Source organism: Strix aluco, chromosome 29, assembly GCF_031877795.1.
Source record: "Strix aluco isolate bStrAlu1 chromosome 29, bStrAlu1.hap1, whole genome shotgun sequence".
Lineage (NCBI taxonomy): Eukaryota > Metazoa > Chordata > Aves > Strigiformes > Strigidae > Strix > Strix aluco.
The window spans coordinates 4,184,658-4,204,669 of NC_133959.1; the positions used below are offsets into that span (position 1 = coordinate 4,184,658).

At 55.5% G+C, this 20,012-nt stretch overlaps 1 protein-coding gene across 3 annotated transcripts in view; it reads right to left on the reverse strand.

Annotated features, from left to right (window-relative positions):
• ADAMTS10 (ADAM metallopeptidase with thrombospondin type 1 motif 10) overlaps positions 1–20,012 on the reverse strand; it is a 60,525-nt gene that overhangs the window by 3,535 nt on the left and 36,978 nt on the right. For 2 of the 3 annotated variants that reach the window (XM_074808693.1, XM_074808694.1), the window contains exons 12-22: positions 17,924–18,031; positions 14,603–14,748; positions 14,087–14,150; positions 12,854–12,956; positions 5,969–6,102; positions 4,983–5,106; positions 4,349–4,429; positions 2,756–2,919; positions 2,204–2,330; positions 1,175–1,304; positions 322–526 (exon numbers count right to left, since the gene is read on the reverse strand). In XM_074808693.1, the coding sequence (XP_074664794.1) occupies positions 322–526; positions 1,175–1,304; positions 2,204–2,330; positions 2,756–2,919; positions 4,349–4,429; positions 4,983–5,106; positions 5,969–6,102; positions 12,854–12,956; positions 14,087–14,150; positions 14,603–14,748; positions 17,924–18,031 (1,386 nt within the window). The remainder of the gene's footprint in view (positions 1–321; positions 527–1,174; positions 1,305–2,203; positions 2,331–2,755; positions 2,920–4,348; positions 4,430–4,982; positions 5,107–5,968; positions 6,103–12,853; positions 12,957–14,086; positions 14,151–14,602; positions 14,749–17,923; positions 18,032–20,012) is intronic. The other variant, XM_074808695.1, reaches the window with a different exon arrangement.

Here is a 20,012-nt window from a genome sequence, read left to right on the forward strand (position 1 = left end):
CCACCAGTGAGGCTTGTTACCAAGTAACAAGTGATAGGACAAGAGGGAATGGCCTCAAGCTGCGCCAGGGCAGGGTCAGACTGGCTCTTAGGAAGGATTTCTTTGCAGAAGGGGTTGTTGGGCGTTGGAAAGGGCTGCCCAGGGCAGGGGGGGAGTCCCCATCCTTGGAGGGGTTGAAGAGTCGGGTTGACCCAGAGCTGAGGGATCTGGTGGAGTTGGGAACGGTCAGGGCGAGGTTCATGGTTGGACTGGAGGAGCTTCAGGGTCTTTTCCAACCGAGATGATTCTGTGATTCTGTGAGGGCTGATGTTAAACACTTACCTCAGACCAGTCCAGGGCGACCCACTCTGGAGGGCACGTCTGGTTATTGCAAGGCTCAAGCATCTTTGGCCGTGGATGGGTGCAAGAAGCATCATCCAAGGTCTTCTCCTCGGTGGCAGAGATCTTACGCTTGCAGAAGACGCTGCGTGTGCGGACACCCTCATTGCAACTTCGGCTGCATTCAGACCAGTTCCCAATCACCCAGCTGGAGATGGGTAAAACAGAAAAGTTGCAAGGGTCATGGTGGCTCACGCTCATCCCCATACTCCGGTACACAGCCCTATTCCTACTCTGGCCACGGCATCCCAGGCAGTTCTGGTGAGCCACAGAGTTCCTCCACATCTCCCTTTCCCCTTCAAGACAGGGGCAATGACCAGCCAGGGAAGGGCTGGCACAATTTCCAAGGGACGGTGCTGAGTATCTGTTCTGCACCAAAGGACCAGGTGGGGAAGGCTCTTTTCTGCAAGTGGCACAGCAGTGCAGGGAGGAGGTCCTGCTGCAGAGCTGAGCCCATCCTTGGCCCACACACCGTGTGCTCGGTATATCTCTCCCCGAGCAAGGCCCAGGGCACTGTAGTGCAGACAGGTTTCTGCTCCCTGCATCGGTGCTGCCCCTTCCCTGCAGCGATGCACTTGGGCTGTGCAGGTTGCAAGCTGTACTGTGCTCATGATGGGGCACAGATGAGAAAACTGACCCCCCTCCCCAGCAGAGCTGCTCCAGCCAGGTAGTGTCACCCCTGGTGACTGGCAGGAGACTCTGACTTGGGAATGGCAGAGAGGGGGGAGTTTCACCCTCCTCCACACTGGCTCCTCCACCCATGCTCCCTCGATCTGCTCCAAGCTATGGTACTCACGCCGGGGGGCATGGTTCGGTATTGCACGGCCTCTGCCGCTCTGGCATTTTGGTTTCAGGGCTACAGAAGTGGTTGAAGACAGTTGAGCCATCAGACAGTTTCTTGCATACCACAGATTGGATCTGGCTGCCTGCCAAGACAAAGAGGCAAGGGGGAAAGAGAGGAGGACCCTGAGGTACGAGCCCCACCGCTCTGCTCCCGCGTGGGCAATGGGACGGGGAAGCCACTTGTCACTGCACCTCATCGAGCCTGAACCTACATCTCTTTTTCATAACCAAGGCCTCCTTTGCCTCTAACATCTCTGGAAAAAATGGGTGGGGTGAAGGCTCACCAGCCAGGGCAGGACCCAGCAGAGTTTGCAGAGGATGAAGGATCAAAGTATTCCAAGGATATCATCCTCAAATAAACCTGTTCTAACCTTGGCCTTGTGACACTTTCTGGGGGGAACAGCTGGAAGAAGAGGAGGCAAAACTTTGCTGAGGCCTAGACACAAGACTAGGTCAGCGCCCTTTGCTTTCAACAGGGAACATTACTAAGCTTTGCTTTTGAAACCGCCTCTCTCACTCGCAGCCAGGTTCTCCAGAGCCATGAGACATGACACAAAACTTTGTGTCAATCCCCACAGGAAGCAGCCCAGGGGATTCAGGGAAGCATCGGTGGTGTTTCAGTTCACAGACATGTAGATCTGAAGGCCAGAGGGGCTGTTGCAATCAGCTAACCTGTCCTGCAGCACACAAGGAAAGGAATTCCCAGCATATTGTGCCACCTTCCATCACCTCTACCACCTACAGCTGCGGCCCAGCCGAAGAACGGCATCCAGGTGGGTTGCCCTGACGCTGCCCACCAGATCGTGCTGACTGACACCAGCTGGGTGGGAATATGGAGAAACCTGAGAGCTCCTTTAGAGCAAAGCAGATGCTAACATCCGTGCGCTGTCTCCCGTGGCCCAGACAGAGTGCGTGGGAGTCACAGGAGCACAGACATATGTGTGTCCCCCAGCCAACACCTGGGGGACAGGTCAAACCTCACCCCCTGCACACAGCACCGAGCATTTGGTCCACGGGGTGTAGTGCCAGGAATACTGGTTCGAGGCATCTCTACCGATGGGTGCGTTGAACTTGTACCGGATCCCCTGCAGCTCTGTCCGCACAAGGACCTGCGGAGAAAGGCACCACCGAGGCATCAGTGCCACCGAAGTCCAGCATGGTTGTGACTGTCTGGATGGAATCCCACAACCTCAGCGTGCTCCCTAAAATCAGGGCAGCTGAAATCTCCCCCCCTTCCCTTTCCAGTCCCTTCCAGCATTGACATCACCAGTGGTGACGGTGGTGCAGCCATGGAGGTGACACAATCAGCGAACAAGCTCCCATGCACTTAAAGATTGAATCATTCCAAAGCCAGGCAGATTAGGGAGGGAGACCTGAGAATTTAGCCCAATTTACCTCTGATCTCTGTGCCCCTTTACTCCAGACAGCAAGGACAGGGGCTGATTAGCTCCAGTCCCACGCAGTCACAGCAAGGTCTCTTTAGCCCAGACCAGGCCCATACCAGGTGGGGGTATGAAGGAACCATGTTACCAACCATGACAACAAGGGTGATGTTGGTGGGTCCCAAGGCCTCCAGGGACTCAGGCTCGTCTGGGGATCTCCTGTAGTGGAATGTTGTGCCTGCGATGTCAAAGCGCCGCGGGGGATCGATGGAGAGCTTCCCGTTGATGTAATACTCGCCGCTCTGCCCTCTCAGCGCTGCGAGGACAGGGGAGCAAGGGTTAGCAGAAAGGCTGAACATGCCTGTATACAGCTTCGCCTGGGCACTTCTCACTGCCAGGCTCAGAGCACGGAGAGTACATATCATCAGCCTCATTTTACAGGGAGGGAATAAGTGGGGCAAATAAAGTAGGTGCCTGGGTCAGGGTCACACAGAAAGTCACTAGCAGAGGTGGGACTAACGTACCCATCGTCCCATCTCAGCCTGCCCACCACCTCACTGAGGAAGGATGATGCTGCGGGAGCTCAGGCAGCTGCCCGGGCTAGTGATGGGGACACTTGGCAGTGTGACAAGCTGTGGCCATGAAGTCAGGCTCAAATCCAGCTGTGCAAACTGGGTCTTGGCTGCTGGGGCTACTGGAGGAGCCTGGTCCTCAGGAGCCTGGCTGTGCTTGCCCAAGCGAGTCGCTAGAGGGGGATCGGCTCGTTTGCTCGTCCCCACTCGCATTCCCACGCTCTCCCTGCTCGCTCTCTGCCACCAACACCGCGCTGGAGCCCAGCTCTGCGCCACTCCTGCCCTCGCTGCTGGCAAAGACCTCGCTGCCATGATGCGCTGCGGCGGGGAGGATGCTTCATACTGAGGAAGATGAAGGATGCTCCCTCCGCTCCCGCTGCGGTGCAGAGACAGATCCTGGAAGTGGGAGACACTGATGGCAGCAGATGATAGTGATGTGAGCTTGGGCTGTGCCTCCAGTGCACAGAAATCCAGCCTGGATGGACACGAGGAGTCCCCAGTATATGTGGGCCGAGCAGGGAGGGATGTCGGCATCTCCGAACCCAGCACAGGGAGCTGGCCTGGAGGGATGCTGCCAGGAGAGCCCCCGCTGCAACCTCCCACCGGTGCTGGCATCCGGGCAGGCTCCTGCTCCTGGAGAGCTGTTGCAGAGGCACCCGGCAGCAAGCCAGCAGTGAGAACCCTGCCCACCCTTCTGTGATCATTGTCCATCACTTGGAGGACAGAAAGAGAAGACAAGCGGAAAGAAAAAAGCCTGTTGTAAAAATGAGCCAGAGTCTGGTTGGAAAATTAAGCCCAAGGAAAATGTGAGCAGGTCTATTTTTAAGCCCCAGCCCAACATGCTGGCGGAGGGGGGAATGCCAAGGAGCCACAGACAGCGCCAGGAACGGCGGAGTGTGGGGTTTGCTCAGGGTTACGCTGCTGAACAGTGAGCGCAGGATGGAGGCAGAGCCACAGCGAGACAGGAGCTGTGTGAGCCACACTGATCCAGACCACGCTGGCCTGGGACACGCCACCCCTCTGCCCCAACCCCGAGCTGGGACCCCCAACCCCATCCTCTGCTGCCGTGGGACGTTATCCTTGCTGGGCCTTTCCCATGGCCTATTAACTGCAGGGAAATGGCAGACCAAGGGGGTATGGCTGGGTTTTCAGCATGCCCCAGCCCCATCTCACCTAGGTAGTTGATGGAGAGGTTCAGCTCCCGGATGTCGATGTGGACGGAGCCCTTGGGAATCTGGATCACCTCCTCGTAACCTGTGAGACAACCCGGGGCTGGTGAGCAGTGATGCTCAGCCTCCGAGCCAGGAGCCAACCCTGCCCTGGACTGGAAGGGAGTGTGTGGCACCCTGTTACCCGTGGGCTAAACGCTAAACGAGATGCTGGCAGTGCAGAGGCGTTGGTTCAGCCACCCACTGCAATTAAATGGAAGAAGCACCGTGGCCCACCAGCAGAGTGGCTGGTTTGCTCTGCAGTGTAGGCTCTCACGATGGCACCGGCCATGCTGGGGAGGTGCTATGGAGCTGGGATACCCATGGGTGTCTCCACAGCCTGGCTTAAAGGCAGCGTGAGCTGGGGAGGAGGGAAGGAGCTTGGTGCTCTGTGTCAGGGGTGTGGGTGCCAGCAGTGGCTGGGGCAGTCAGTGAACAGGAGCGATTTGCTGCCTGCTTGCAGCCTGGTCCTACCCTTTGGGGTGTTTCTCTGGGATATGTCCCTGCCTGTCCTGCACGTCCCCAGGAGCAGGTGAAGTCAAGGAGGGACTCGAGGGTGGGTGACACTGGCTGTGCTGGCCGGGCCACTTGCTTCCTACCTCCCTCTGGCAGGGACTGGTTGAAGACGCCCTCAACAGTCTCACAGGAGCTGCCGTCTCCCCCACACACACGACACTTGTCCTCCTTCGAGTCAGAGCCCAGGACACGGTCACAGCCCACATGCTGGAGGAAGGAGCAGCAGGGAATTAGCCGTCCTGGTGGGGCCTTGTCCTCCCCACACCTGACCTGCAGCATCCCAGGGAGCCCACCCCTGTCCCCCACCTCACTCCCCTCCACTGCACTGTACACCAGGCAGTGCTCAGCAATATCACCCCAGCCCAGCCCCATCTTTCTGCCACCCTTCTCCAGGGACAGCCCTGGGGGGTCTCTCTCCAAGGCTGGGGTGGTGCAGGCAGAAATCCTGTCACTGCGGGATGAGGCAGAGGTTGGGGTGTCTGCGCTGAGCTGGGGGAGCTGCAGCAGCCCAAGGAGAGCCGTGTCCCTGTTGCACCAGAATCGTGGTAGTGAGCCCACGTGAAGCCTCTGGCTCTGCCCCACTGCTACAGTACATGAGCTAGCGAGCGGGTCACCAGCACCGCTGTGGTGCAATCCCCCTTTTGTTCCACAGTATATTCAGCCCCACAGAGACAAAAAGATCCCACAGACACAGGAAGGGAGACAGACGGAGACAGAGAGGGAGCCTGTCTGCCTGCCTGCTGGGGGACATTCACCACTCCCACAGCACTTTCTTATAATTAAACTTTTATAGCCCTCCAGATCCCATTTCAAGGGAAGTATCAAGCGCCTGGGGCTACATGAGCTGTAAATGCAGAGATCCAGGCTAACGCGGGCCAGTGTGGCACCGGTGCACAGAGAACAGACCGGCACAAGCCCGGAGGTGGATGTGCTCCTGCTCCCACAGGGGAACCGGGTGCCTGGGCAGAAGGATGCCCATGTCAGTGCGGGCAGGGGGAGGGCAGTGCTCCCCTGCCCGGGGTCTGCCCTTGCCTCCCCATCCCGAGGCTGCCCCAGACCCCGGCAGCACCTTGCACTCCCCGTTGACGCAGATGTCATTGGAGTCCTGCCGGCACGGTGTCCCATCCACCACGGCTGCGGCTCGTTCCGTGTAGAAGTTGAAACCCTCGGCCAGGCAGTTGAGGGAACAGGCTTTCACACCCCCTGGGAAAGAAGCAGAGGTTCAGATGAAGGAGAGAGAGGAAAGATGTGGCAAGCCAGACCTGGATAACAGCTGCTTTACCCACAGCCTCCCCACGCCTCCATCCTGCGCCTGGCCCACGCACAGCTCCAGGTGCCCAGGAGGATGTCCCCGCAAGCAGAGGGACCCACGGAGGGACCCAGGCACCCTCCCTGTTGATCAGCACCGAGTCAAGACCCTTGAACCAGACACTAACACGTGGTGAGACACTGTTCCTTCTGCACAGCCTGGGAAACACGGGCTGTATGTGTCAGGGAAGGAAACAAACTGACTTGTCCTTATCTGGTGTCGGTCGCTCCTGGGTCCCCTGGCACTTCACAAGGGCTGTCGACACCCTTGTGCCCATTGTACAGACAGGGAAACTGAGGCAGCAGCTCTTAAGCAACTTAAGGTTTTTCAGCTACTAAACCAGAGAAACCAAGTTTTTCAGCTCCTGGACCAGTTATGAGGCCAGAGCAACCATTTATTTCTGTTCAAGGCTGGTGGATACTGAGTCCTTCACAGCAAAGGCGATGACAGCAGACTGAGGACGAAGGGGAAGGATGCTCAAGTTACAGCTAAAATATCTGCTTCCCAACACACCGTGCCAGAGCACCGCCTAAGGAACAGAGGCTGGATATCTGGATATTGGCTTATGGTGCCTGGGAGCAGGATGTGTGACCAGTTATGGAAGGAGACACCAGAGCAGAGCTGTTTCCTCCCTCCTGTCATTGGATTTTATCAAATGCTGGTGCGAATTGTGGCATTTGCTGCCTTTACTGAGCATCCCAAGGAGACCCAACAGCCTGCATGAGGCGCATGCCTGAACTGTGACAGTTCGCTCCTGCAGGCACCGGCAACGGTCGTGAGCTGTGTGCCAGAGGTGGGAAGCACCCGGGTCAGGAGCAACCACAATCTGCAAAACTTGCAACTTGATACAGCACATCAAATGGGCAGATGGAGGGGAGGGGTTGCCCAGCTGCGCCTGGGAGCAGCCGAACGCAGCTCAGGGGAAGAAAGAGCAAAGCCAGGAGAGGAAGGAACAGGAGGAGACACGAGAGGGGAATTCAGCAGCTTGGAGGCATGCTGTCGAGCAGGATGCCTGGGCAAGCCCCTAGAGAAGGCGCTGGATCAACCCTCCTTCTGGAGAGCCAACCCCATCCGCAGCACCCAGGGCTCTCCCCTGCCTGGTGAGGGACCTCCAGGGCCACCAAGGGGGACAGTGCAGGCATGACCCCGAAAACTCACAGCATCATGGCATGCCTGGACCCCAGGTCTGTCCAGCCAGAGCTCAGGTGTGAAACATCATCAGCAAGGTAAGAAAACACGTCATGAGAGACCTGCGCTGGCTGCAGGATCTCCTGGCTTGGAGAGGCTGTGCCACCGAGCCCCACCAGCAACCGCACGCCTTGTGCATGCAGCTGTCCCACCAGCCTGGGAGAGGGGCTTGTGCTGGCCCTTCCTGAGATGTATCTGTGATTTAGCCAGTGCTTGGTGGCTTGGGAGCATCTCTCCAGCCAGTGGCCTCTCTCCTGGCAGCACAGCGGTGTGCTCTGTCGCTGCGTGGGACCCTCTGTCCTGTGCAGGTCTCTAACGCTGCGCTCGCTGCTGCCATCACTGGAGTGCAGGGCAAACTATGCAACGAAGCAGAGCTGAGAAACACCCAGAAACTTGGGCTTTCCTTTCAGGGCTCTCAGATGGGCTTGTTAAGCTATTCACATGCTCTCCCTCTTCCCTTCCTCATCTCCAGCTATAAGGAAAAGCGAGACCCACTGCAGACACCTTGCTGCAGTTCCCTCGTGGGCAGCTCACGCCCGCTACAGCCTGTTTCTGCCTCTGTCCCAGCCCTGGCTCCATTTTAGTAGCTCCCAACCAACTGCATAATCTTCCTTTCTATGATAACTCCTCACCGCTGCTGCCCTGTGCCCAGGCTGGTGCCCAGCCTCCTCCAGCAGCAAGCAGCCACAAGCATAATCGTCACATCCTTGAAAGAGAAGCCTGATAGGAAAACTGAAATGAAAAATGTAACACGATGGAGGAAAGAAATAAATAAGGAAGAAAATAGGGAAAATAAAAGATTGGGGATTGGTGGCATGTGACCAAATTTCTTCTTTTGCCTTAAGTGCCCTGACTTCATTACAGGGCTGCAAAAATGGTGCGAGTACATGAACTCAGCTCGTCACAGAACTGAGGGTGTTCATGAGGGTCTCTTCATTGTCTTCTCCTTGCTGGAGCCCAGGAGAATTCATGTGTGCGCACATGTGTGCATGCACACTTAAATCCCTAACAATTTAACTTTCTTTTGAGGTGAGATCAGCAGAGATGGAGGGAAGTGCATGGAGGAGAGCAAGCCCTCCGTGCCAGGACAGTTGCCCTGGTTCCAGCAAAGACCCATTGCTGCCAATGCAGACCTCGTGTCCTGGCAGCTCTGAGCATCTCATGTGCACAGAGGGAGCCTGGGAAGCAGCTGCTGAGCAGGGGGAACTCAGCACCCATCACCTTCCTGCCTGCAAGAGCTGACAGTGGGTGCTGGATTTGGGGGTCCATGCACAGAGCTGGGACTCGGGGTTCTGTGGTCATGCTGCCACCCAGCTTCTGTTCCACGTGGGACAAATCCCTGCTGGCTCTCCTCATCTAGCCACTTGGGAAAGGCTTGCAGATGGGGGATTTCTGCCCTTAAAAGAAAAAGTCTTATGGAAGAGAAATGGGGAGAGAGAGAATGAAGGAGGATGGGGAAGAGAGAGACACAACCCTACAGTGGTATTTACAACTGCTCCCCTGAGACAGCTGGGCCACCTGAGCTCAGGACCAGTCCCCAACACACCCTCCCTGGTGACAATTTCCAGGCAGGATTTGCCCTTGGCAGCCAGGTTGCCCTCCCACCGATCAGAGGAAAGGGGGGCAGGTATCACTGCCCAGCGTCTGTAGGGACCTGGACTTTCCTTGGCACTCAGCTAGCCAGGAGGTACTCAGGTGGTCTGGGCATCACCTTGTTCTTGTTAAAGTGGTTCCTTAAAAAGGCACCTTTCTAAAGCCCTAGGCCAGTGACAACTGTGTGTCCCCACGACAGCAACACTGACCACAGCAGCATGGCCAGGGTGAGTTTTGGAGCCCAGAAAGATCCTTTGAAACCGCACGACATGCTCTGACATCCCTGGAGATGGGAATTAAGGACCGTATTTTCACCAGCAACCAGGATCCAGCCCCTCCTCTCCCAGTGTGTAAATGGTTTGGTGGGAGCTGCGCTTTTTGGGGTGGGAGCCTTAGGCCTGGCAGAGCAAAGCAGTGCTCTGCATCCTCCAGGATACCCACATCTGCAGGGCATGAGCGGGATCCTCACGGATCCTCAGAGAGGCTCTGCAGTGCCCATTGTGCAAGGGGGGGTCCACCACCACCACCACCATGGAAAAGCCCACTTCCACAGAATGAGTGGGACCCCCTCAGCCTGCACAGTGAGTGCCACTAATTGACTGGGAAATGAGCAGCAGACAAGACTGTACAACCCCGAGGAGCACAGGGTCTGCCATAAACAATGTGCAGTTCCCCAGGCCCCTGTTCCCTGAGAGGAGAACCCCTCGGCCATGCATCAGCCCACAGAGAGCCGCCTGCCCTTCGCTTTGGGCTGAGTAGATTAAGGTCAGCAACAGCCAGGTCTGCCATGGGTACTCCTTTTCATCTTTAATATAGCTATTAAAATAGAATAGAATATTTTCAGTTGGCTATGCGGTGCCTCAGAGGATGTTTTGTTCCTCCTGCCTGCCCTGTTCCATAGAGGAATTAAAGCACATTACAATTTATGATGAGCAATCTCCTGTTTTCTGCAAGCCCCTGCTCCTCCCCATCCCTCTCCCAGCCCCGTGAGCTGCTCCACTCTCCCTTGGCTCTTGCATCCGCCAAGAGCAAAATGAATAACTAAGCGAATAAAGCAAAATAAACAAACAATTAAAGCCACATTCCACGAGGTATCTGCTGACTGTTGAGCTCTGAAAGGCTGAGCTCAGCGCTTCTTGCTGGGGCTGTGTCTTGCGATCCCGGGGTCTGGGCTCCAGGGCCGTTATAAATCACCGCCAGGAAAACACGCCGTACTGGCCCTGCGAAAACCCCGACCTCAACTTGCCAGTGACCTGACGGCTGGCGTCAGGCTTTCAGCGGGTGGCTCCTTCCCTTCCCAAATTTCCTGTAGGATTGGTGTCCTCCCCCATCCAAACCCCTTGTCTTCAGGGTGGGGGTGCTCCATGCCCAGGATGTTTCCCCAAACCGACGTGGGGCCAGCATCTCGCAGGCAAATGGCACAAGCACCCCTGCACCACCGCACCTTTTGGCAAGAGGGTGGCTCGAGGGTGCAGTGCTGAAGGCAGTGCCTGAAGAGGCTCAGCAGAGGGCCAGGGTGGTGAATGGCTCCCAAGGTGTGGGCACGTGCCCAAAAGCAACCTGAAGAGTGAATATGCTACCAGCTGGAGGGCAGAACACCTGGGGACCACGCTGCCAACAGGGATGGATCTTGGGGGGCTGCTTGTGCTAGTGGGAAGGGAGGGACTGACACCTGCCACCCCCAAGTCTCTGGGCACCATGGGAAGAGCCCAGGAGTGAGGGAGATGATGGCCAGCCCTCATTGCCTCCCCAATATGGGGTAGGGATGCCTGCTAGCACAGGGGCTATAGCGGGAAAACAGGGGACCTGAGAGCAAAACACCCACAGAAAGGGGAAGACACGACAGGGCTGTTCTCTGAGGGTCTGATCTACCACATGGAGAGGGTGGAGGTCCAAGGGACACTCCCCGCTTCCCCCACAGAGGTACCTCTAACACCCAACCGACACCAAGTATCACAAAATGCCACAGAAAAGTGAAGATGCAACTACTCGTGCTGCTGTCACAGTCATAGAGTCACAGAAGGGTTCGGGTTGGAAGGGACCTTCAAATATCATCTAGTTCCCACCCCCCTACCACAGGCAGGGCCACCTTCCACTAGCCCAGGTTGCCCAAAGCCCCGTCTAACCTTCCAGGGAGGGGGCAGCCACAGCTTCTCTGGGCAACCTGTTCTGGTGCCTCACCACCCTCATACACCATTTTTTCCTTATGTCCACTTTAAACCTACCCTCTTTCCATTCGACTGTTGTCCCTTGTCCTGTAACTACAGGCCTTGCTAAAAAGTGTCCCTCCATCTTTCTTATAGGCCTCCTTTGTGTATTGAATAGCTGAAATCAGCTCTCCCCAGTCCTGACTTGGGCAAAGAAGTTTGTAGGTGGGGAGTGGAACCGTGATGACACCTTACCACCTCCTCAGTCCCAACTGATCTGAGGGTCTGGTGTGGACAGTCTTTGCCATGAAGAGCTGTTCCTGCTAATCCCAGCTTACAGCTCCCAGGCAGGTGGGTGTCAGCACACACGATTTCTCAAGAGCTGGGAGACGGGTGCTCTCCCAGCCAGGGGCTTGGCTCCCAGAACAGGCTGAGGAGCTGCAGCTTCCAGCCCCTCTCTACTTGTGTGAACATGCCTCAGTTTCCCTACCTGGGCCACTGCAGGGGAAGGCGGTGATACCCTTTGACACTGAATAAACAAAACATAACTAACTGCTAAACAACATGGCTCCTTGTGACCATCACCCACAGTCAACCTGGAGAGCTGAGACAGGGAGCTCCCAGATCCCTTCAAGACATGATCATGCCAATGCTCACAGCTTCCTGGGGAGGGGAGAGGTTTCATCACCTTATTTTATGGAAGAGGAAGCTGAAGGAAAGAGAGAGGAAGGGGCTTTTTTTGAAAGCCAAACCAAAAATCTGTGTCAGAGCCAGATTACAATTCAAGGGCCTATGTTCAACTGGCCAACAGTCCCCTGGACTCAAACCACTGGGCCATGCCTGGGGAAGAGAGGTCCGAGCGAGGGCAGATCCAGCCTGCAGGGCTGTCTTCCACCTTGGCATCCATTGGGGTCTTTGTGTGACTTACTGCTTTGCAATTTTATTACATTTTTATTGATCCATCCCCTGCAGCCTCAGCACATCTGCTCCAGCTGCAGGAGCCCCGCTGGGAGGTGTGCTTATTTACACAGCTGCGAAGGATTTCCCCAGTCAAGTTCATTAACTACATGAAGGAGACGCGCTGTTCTTTCTCATTATTAAGAGATTTCTGCTACAGAGGCCTCCTCCCGTCCCCTCTCCTCGCTAGACACTTCTGCAGGACACAGGAGGACTGACCTTGGGAAGGAGGGAGAGCTGCTCTTTGGAAGATCCACCAGTTCGCAGCCTGTGCTGGAGCTGGAAGCTTTACCTGCCTGCGCAGGAAGGGCCGCCCTGTTTTCTCCCCATCAGGTACCAGACACTAACTACTTTCTCTTGTCTGTCTTCCTCTTTACTCCCTCGGCAGTTAAGGAAACAGACATGAGGAAAGAAGCTGAAGAGCTCCGATGCTGCTGGAATAGTTTCTGGCAGAGCAATGAGGTTAAAGGGGTAGGTGACCCAGGACAGGGGGCATGGCAGGATGGTTGTGGGCCAGAGCTGGGGGCAGCTGCCTGGAGGGATGCACGTTGATCCGTGTGAGGGGGAGGCAGCACAGCCCAGGAACACAGAGTGGGCTCCCTGCAGGACCTGGGCTAGCGGAGATGGTGACTAACTGCCCGCCAGACCACTTGGACCACAAGACCTGTCCCTGCAGAGAGTGGGGGACAGCAAAGCCCTGCACGGCCCTGCTCCAACTCTGCCTGAGCCAAGGGATGCTCAGCCCAGCCCCAGCACTCACCTCCACGGTACGTCTTCCAGGTGTAGTACTTCCCTCGGAACGGGACGTTGTCGAATTCAGCACACTGCAGCTCTCGGAAGTCCTGGGAGCCCGGCGGGCAGTCCTGTGGCCACACAGCCAGTGATCAGCGCGTTGGTGGGAGCGACATGCTTTATCTGCTAGGAAGGAGCTGCTACAGGGCTCCCAGCTGTGACTAACACCAGCCCTTTGAGGAGATGGACACCACCTCTGACAACTGGACACTGCTACAGTAGGGCAGGAGCATCCTTCCTGCAAAGCTAGACACTATTTGAAGACTAACAGCACGAGTCACAGAATCACAGAATCATCTAGGTTGGAAAAGACCTTGAAGATCCTCCAGTCCAACCACTGACCTAACACTGACAGTTCCCAACTACACCAGATCCCTCAGTGCTATGTCGACTCTACTCTTAAACACCTCCAGGGACGGGGACTCCACCACCTCCCTGGGCAATCCATTCCAACACCTAACAACCCGTTCTGTAAAGAAATGCTTCCAAATCTCTAGTCTAAACCTTCCCTGGCGCAATTTGAGGCCATTCCCTCTTGTCGTATCACTTATTACTTGGTTAAAGAGTCCTTGGGGCCCAGCTGGTCTGTCTGCAGATGCAACACTTGCTCCTGTGAGCAATCCTTTAAAAGCTAGGTGCAAAACCCAGGGGAAGTGATGGGGACCCATCTGTTTTCCTCACTACCAGCCTGTGGATGTTAAAGCTCCTATTTCCCAGGTCCAAAGCTTCACTGAGCTTCCCTGCAGCACATTTATTTCTCTGCTCCCGTTGAGGTCTAACCCTCAGCCCTGGGAAGCAGGGTGCTACACAGCATTTTGTGAGCCACTCTCACCTGACCAGGCCTGCACTTGCAGCGTGCAAGAGGCAACCGCTGTCATGTCAGTGCTGGAAACCTCTGATCTCTCCTCCTTTGCCTTGTTATCTTTTTGGGCCCCTTCTTGATGCCGAAGCCCTGCAGGTACGTACCGCCCACCCGCCCTCTGAGCCAGCTCGCAGCCGGTGCAGGCGTGCATCGTCCTGCTTGGCTTTCCCCACTGCGGGATTGCTGCTGGCACAGCACAGCTCACCCCTACCCAGCCACCTCCTCCTGTGGGTCCCACAGCTGCATGTAACACCCCACACCTGTGGGGAGAGGGCTCGTCCCACCAGCAAAGCCCCACTAACCCATGCTGCTCCTCTCTCCGAGCCCAGCAGTACTCACGTCGGTGTTGCAGGACCGGTACCGCTTCCGCTCTCCCAGGCAGTACTTTCCTCCAATTGTGGGCCTTAAAAACCAGGAATGAGATGGGAGAACCAGCTTTAGGGCACTGAGCCATGTTTGGGGCAGGCGGCTGCCCCAGGTTGGCAAGAGCACCGTGGTTTTTCCCAACCCTGCTCCGCAAGGATGGCTCCAGCCTGGGGGGCGATTGCAGAAGTGCAGTCCCGCAGCAGACCTATCACGCTCAGCGGAGTTGTACAAGTGGCTTTGGGTCTGTGGCTGCAGACCCAACACCAAAACAAGAGCACTAAGCTGCTGTGAAAGCAGGACATGCTGGGATTTGCGTGCAGGAGTCAAGACCCTCCCAGGAACGGAGCGCAGAGCTGTGCAGGCACCTGGCTGCTGCCTTCCTGACCGACCCGAGCTGCGATGCCATGCAGGCAGGAGAAGGCAGGGCCATGCGGTGCAGGCAGGAGAAGGCAGGGCCACGCCGACACGGCCAGGCGTGTGTACACCTACCGCGGGCTGTCGCAATGGCGAATGGATGACGATACGCCTCCGCCGCACGTCCTGCTGCACTCTCCCCAGGACGACCAGGCTCCCCAGGCACCATCCACACCCTCCGGCCGGGTGCCGAAAGGCACACACTCCCTCTTGTAGCACCACTGCAGAAAGACAGAGCTTTAAACACCCTGAGCACACAGCCTCCTGCTCCCAGAGCGCTCCCCAGCTCCATCAGACACAGCAGCCAATTCAGGGCTGGGATCTGCTTTGCTCCTATGAAATCTGAACTCGGAGCTCTGCTGGCCTTGGAGCCAAGTTCTCCACTGCAGAGGGCATTTGCCTCTCCCCAGGCACCCTCTCCTCCGAGTCACCCTTGTCATCCTTTGTGCATGTGGGGTTCACAAGGATGCTGGGACCGGTGTCCCCACTTCCAATCCCTGGTGCACCATCCTGTGGGGCAGGAGGCAACCATGGGCAAGCGGGTCACATCCCCACTTCTCCTCTAAAGGGGTCCCAGGCACCTGGGTCAATCAGGGTGACATACGTTGCCAACAGGGACAGGTAAAAGCACACACCTCACTACCTATAAAAGTGCACAGCAGCGAGTCCCAGGTGGGACTTGGACTGGAGCTGCTGCTGCTGGGCAGCAGGGCCAGGATCCCTGCGGGACACGGACAACCCCACCACCAGCTGCTCCCTCCCAGGATGGAGTGAGTTTTGTATCTGTACTGGGAGCTCAAGTTGTGGTTAATGTGTTAAAATGACCTGATCTGCAAAGGGTCCACGTTAAAATGAAGTTTAGATTGTAGTAACAACATTGTGTCATTCTGCTGAGGATCCTTAAAGAATCTGCCTGTCCCCATCCTATTGGGTGACAGATGCTCAGGGAAACTTGCCTATGAAATATTTCCCTTGGACCTGGAAAGCGTCCTGCACCCCCTGGAGTCAACAGTGATGCAAGGAGCAGGATACTGCCAGACCCGCTGCCGTTCTCCGGGAACGGTGCCGGACACCATGCCTTGGGGGCTGAGATAATCCCAGGAAGGAAGAAACCGCTGTGCGCTCCTTCCAGGGGCTGATAACCCACCCTGGAGCTGCTGGCACGGCCTCTCCTGGCTCCTTCTGAGCCAGGTTCTCCACAGGCAGCACAACCAGCAGGGAAAAATGACCCATGGCCTCCCAGGACACTCAGCTAGTGACTCCTTGCACACCATTTCAGAGGTGTAAGCCCACGCGGAGGAGATGCTCTGCAGGCACAGCCCTTCTGGTGTCTCTGCTGTTGCTCCAGACTAGTGCTGGGCTGCTGCTTCTGCAGGCAGAGCCCAGGAGCCTGACCAGCCCCTGCAAACCCCTCCATGCACCGAGAGCATCAGTGAAGGGCTTTGCCCTTGCGCCCTGGCAGACCCTGGCTCGCTCTCCCGCGGCAAGCACGGACATGTGCCGGCTGCGAGAGCAGATATGAGCTGGGGACATGTGGGGAGGGAGGATGTGTAATGAAAGGCATCCTCCCAGGGTGCACTGACTGTAAATTGTGTAACAAGTGCTTGAATAATAGAAATTACAAAAAAAAAAAAAAAAAAAAAAAGAGATAAAAGAAAACCAAAACAGGCAGGGAAGGAGCCAGCAAGACAGTGAACCCACTGTCTGAGCAGCCGGGCTGTGGGGGCACCCCTAAGGCAGCAGAAACTCCCACCAGATCCAGGGCTGAAGTCATCCACTGTGGGTACTTGGGGTAAGAGAAATGAAGCCATAACAACCACAGGGGATCAGTTAGAAAAAAAAAAAAAAAGAAGGAGAATTTGGGAGCCAGAGGTCTGGGATGTGGGCACAGCTCGGCTCAGTCTTTCTCCGCGCTGCTTCCCCAGCTGGGTGGCAGAGCACAGAAGCTCACTCTATCTCTCCTTTAATCTTGCATACCTTAAATAGCTTCTCCACCCTGATCCTTCCCTCTGCTCTCCCCAGCTAGAAGGGGAGAAGCCAGGGCAGAAATCGGAGAGCGGCTCCAGCCAAGGGCTGAGCTCTGAGGCCTCGCCCAGCCGGCGAGCGCAGGGGCCACCGGCCAGGAGCTCCAGCTGGTGAAGGTGCAGAAACTTAATACAAAGGTGCATCTTCTTTCACCCAAGGATATCAAATCCCTTCTGAAGGATGAATTAATACAAAAGTATAAACAGAAGCACAGGAAGGTAACTGGGGGTTCAAACTGAGTCAGTATCTTCACTGGGAATAGCTCCCATGAGTCCTGGGGGCTGCGACTACTTGTCGCTTCACGTCTCTTAAGACTTTTGAAGGACCCTGGTTAAAAAACAACTAGTAAGTGGGAGGGAAGAGATATTTAAAAGTGGGAAAAGCTGGTTAAAAAAGATGACTAGTAGAAAAAATTGCCATTGTATATGCTGAATCTCCAGCAGCAGGGATGTCCAGCCCCAGGAGCTGTCTACTCCTTTTTGATCGAATTTCCAGCAGAACTCAGATGACTATTTGCAAAGAATAATGCATTTGTCAAAGCCACCCTCTTTCCTGCACATCAGCTTCTCCAACTTCTTAAGGATTTGAAATTATTCTTGAATTTCTTGGGAATTATTTTTCCTCTAGTGGAAAAACACATGTCCATTTAATGGAGAATGTCCCAGCCCTGATTCTTCATTGTCCCAATTATTACTGAGTTTGCAAAGGCATTTTTTTTAACAGTGCTACACACTTGCTTTATACGGGCACAAATGGGTGTAGGAGGTGCAGGGAATGAAGCCATATGAACAATCAAGTCAAAATTCACTTTTAAAATATACAGTCATGGAAAATCCTACCCTCCTGTCTCAGCTGAGTCTGAAAAATGAAGGTTTCATCATATCTGGCCTTGCAAGGCAGTTTTTTACAAGTTCCTCTGAAAGCATGTTGCAAGCCCATTGTCCTTCCTGGGAAAAATGGGGCAAAAATCACTTTTTTCAGAACAGCGAGGAGACCTCAGCAGACCTGAGAACAAGATGTTCATCTAAAGCATATGGCACTGCTGGAGGTCACCCTGCTGTGCCTCCTAGGTGAGACCAGGGAGCTCGCTGGAGCGGGGACTTCACGTTCTGCATTTCCAGCACTACGCAAGATGATCTGTACTTTGGGGTGATTACAGGCCTTTGGGCTCCTTGGCACATCCCAACCTCTCTCCGTGCCGGCGGGGAGGGTGGGGGTGGCTCCAGGCTCTGGGAGGCAGGGGAGGACAGGCTGGTGGGTGCTCTTAAATCAACTCCGTGCCCACCAACGCAAACAATAATCCCAGTTATCACTGGAAGAGGGATTCAACCACTCGCTGTCAACTTGCTATGGTGCCCTGGGCTTCCTTACCCCCTTTTCAATGGTGTTGGTTTGGCATATGGTCCCCTCAGCAGCAGGGATGCTGTTGGTTATGCAGCGGTTGCTTTTACTCAGACACCATAACTCACTGCAGACTTCCTGGAAAGAGAGAGATTTTGGGGAAGAGAGGGGGAGGGAGGAAGAAAGAGACAAAGAAACAAAGCCGAGATTAGGATTCGCTTGTGCTAGGGGCTGCGAGGCTGGGGCAGCAGCACGCCGGTGTGCTTGAGAAGCACCAGCTGGGCTGGGACACAGGGACAGGATCGTTTTCAGCATGGTAGGGGGAAAAATGAAATCAAATCTTGCAAGGTGTTGCCAGCTGCCGTCACCCCAAGGCCAATGACAGCTCACTCCCTTCTCTGGACTAAGCCTAAGCGCTTCTCCTGGGGCTGGGGTTCTCTGGATTTGGATGCTCCACTGCGCTCAGGTGCCAGAGCTGGCTCCCCAGCCAGCCTGCACAGCCAAACCTGGCCTCTGTGCCACAGAGGACACATCTCCTCGGACATCCTGGTGAGGCCCGAGCTAATCCCACTGTGCTCCACCTGACCCCTCTCCCCAGGGCTGAGGGATGTCCTCTTTTTTGGGTCTGTGCAGCGGAGGCCGAGCACAAGAGCCTGTTCCTAGCACCTGCCATGAGCATCCCTACACCATGTGGGTCCAGATCTGCCACGCAGATCCGGATCTGCCTCTGCGGGAAGCTGGGAGTCCCCAGGAGCATCAACTCAGCACATCTGTCATCTCCTGCTACAGGAATGCCCTGCAGGTCACACTGTGACTACCCTGTCTACCGGCAAACTCCAGCCAGCCTAACAGTCCTAAAGGGAAGACTCATCTGGAAGACTTAGAGCTGTTTTCAGAATAATTAAAATAATGCCAGATAATGAGTTAGCCCTTAAGCAGCTCCAGAAGTGGGGACTTCTGTGCTCTGTCTGTGCCAGGTACAGTTGGGTCCACTGAGTGATACTGGGCTGAGGACTCCAGACCTCTTTCCAGGAGGTTTTCTGAGCCACAAATCCTGAGCTTCAGCCCGTCCTTACCTCTCAGAGCACCCGCAAACAAAAAGCTTCCCTTGGTTGTTCCAAAACCCACCCACAAGTTAGGTCCACAACAGAGACTCTGCAAAGTTGTCACAGCTGCTAAATCAGAAAGCCCAGGTCCTTTGAACCGGACTAAATCAACAAGGCTGGATTTCAACACCTGCAAACTGCAAAGAAACACCTAAAATCCAGAGCTGAGTTTCCTACCAGGTCACCATCCTGCTCCTATTCCTACTGAAACAAGCCTGTGGAAAACTTGCTGCTTTTCAGAGAGCAGCTTGACATGACTTAGGTTATACTTGAAAGTATTAAACAGGTTCACATTGTCAATGAAGGAAACTGTCTCAAGATGTGAGAGCAGAACCCGAACAGCCGCGGATGCTGCTCCTGTGCTCCCAGCACACGCCGGTGCTGCTGTCGGTGCGCACCAGTGCCACAGCACGAGCTGAAGGACCCGACCTGCTCCGTGCCGCATGCTCCGGCGCTGGCACAGTGACTGCCTGGCCTCCTGCCTGCCCCTATGGCAGCATGACCTACAAGACAGCTTCCGCGGCCGCCTGCCTCCAGTCAGGTAGCAGCCTGTTCATCACGCCTCCGGGTTTGGTTCAGCCTTCCAGCAAGGCATTCCTCCACCCCACCAAGGGCTGTGCTCTGAACAGTAACCGATACCCCCGCAGCACAATCTGACTCAACGACTGGGAATCTTCTGTGCTGGTACCAAGAGGGGCAAAAAGATGAGCTCGGGATTGCTCTGCTTCCCTCCTGTTCCTGGGGTTGTGACAGCAGAGTGCCACAGGGTGAGCCGGCAAAGGAAAATACTGTGGAGTCGGCCCCAAGGACCACAGCTCCAAGACGCAAAGGGATTTTGGTTCCCAACTCCTTTGCCAAAGCCCAGCTGCAGCTGGCTTTAACCAGTGAAAGGAGAAAGTCTCCCATCTTCAGAAGGCATCTACCCCTCCATAACACTCTTGCAGAGCCAGCACGACTATTGGGAAATAGGAGCTCCTGTATAGTCTCTTCTCTCTGTGTGACCAAGGGAAGGG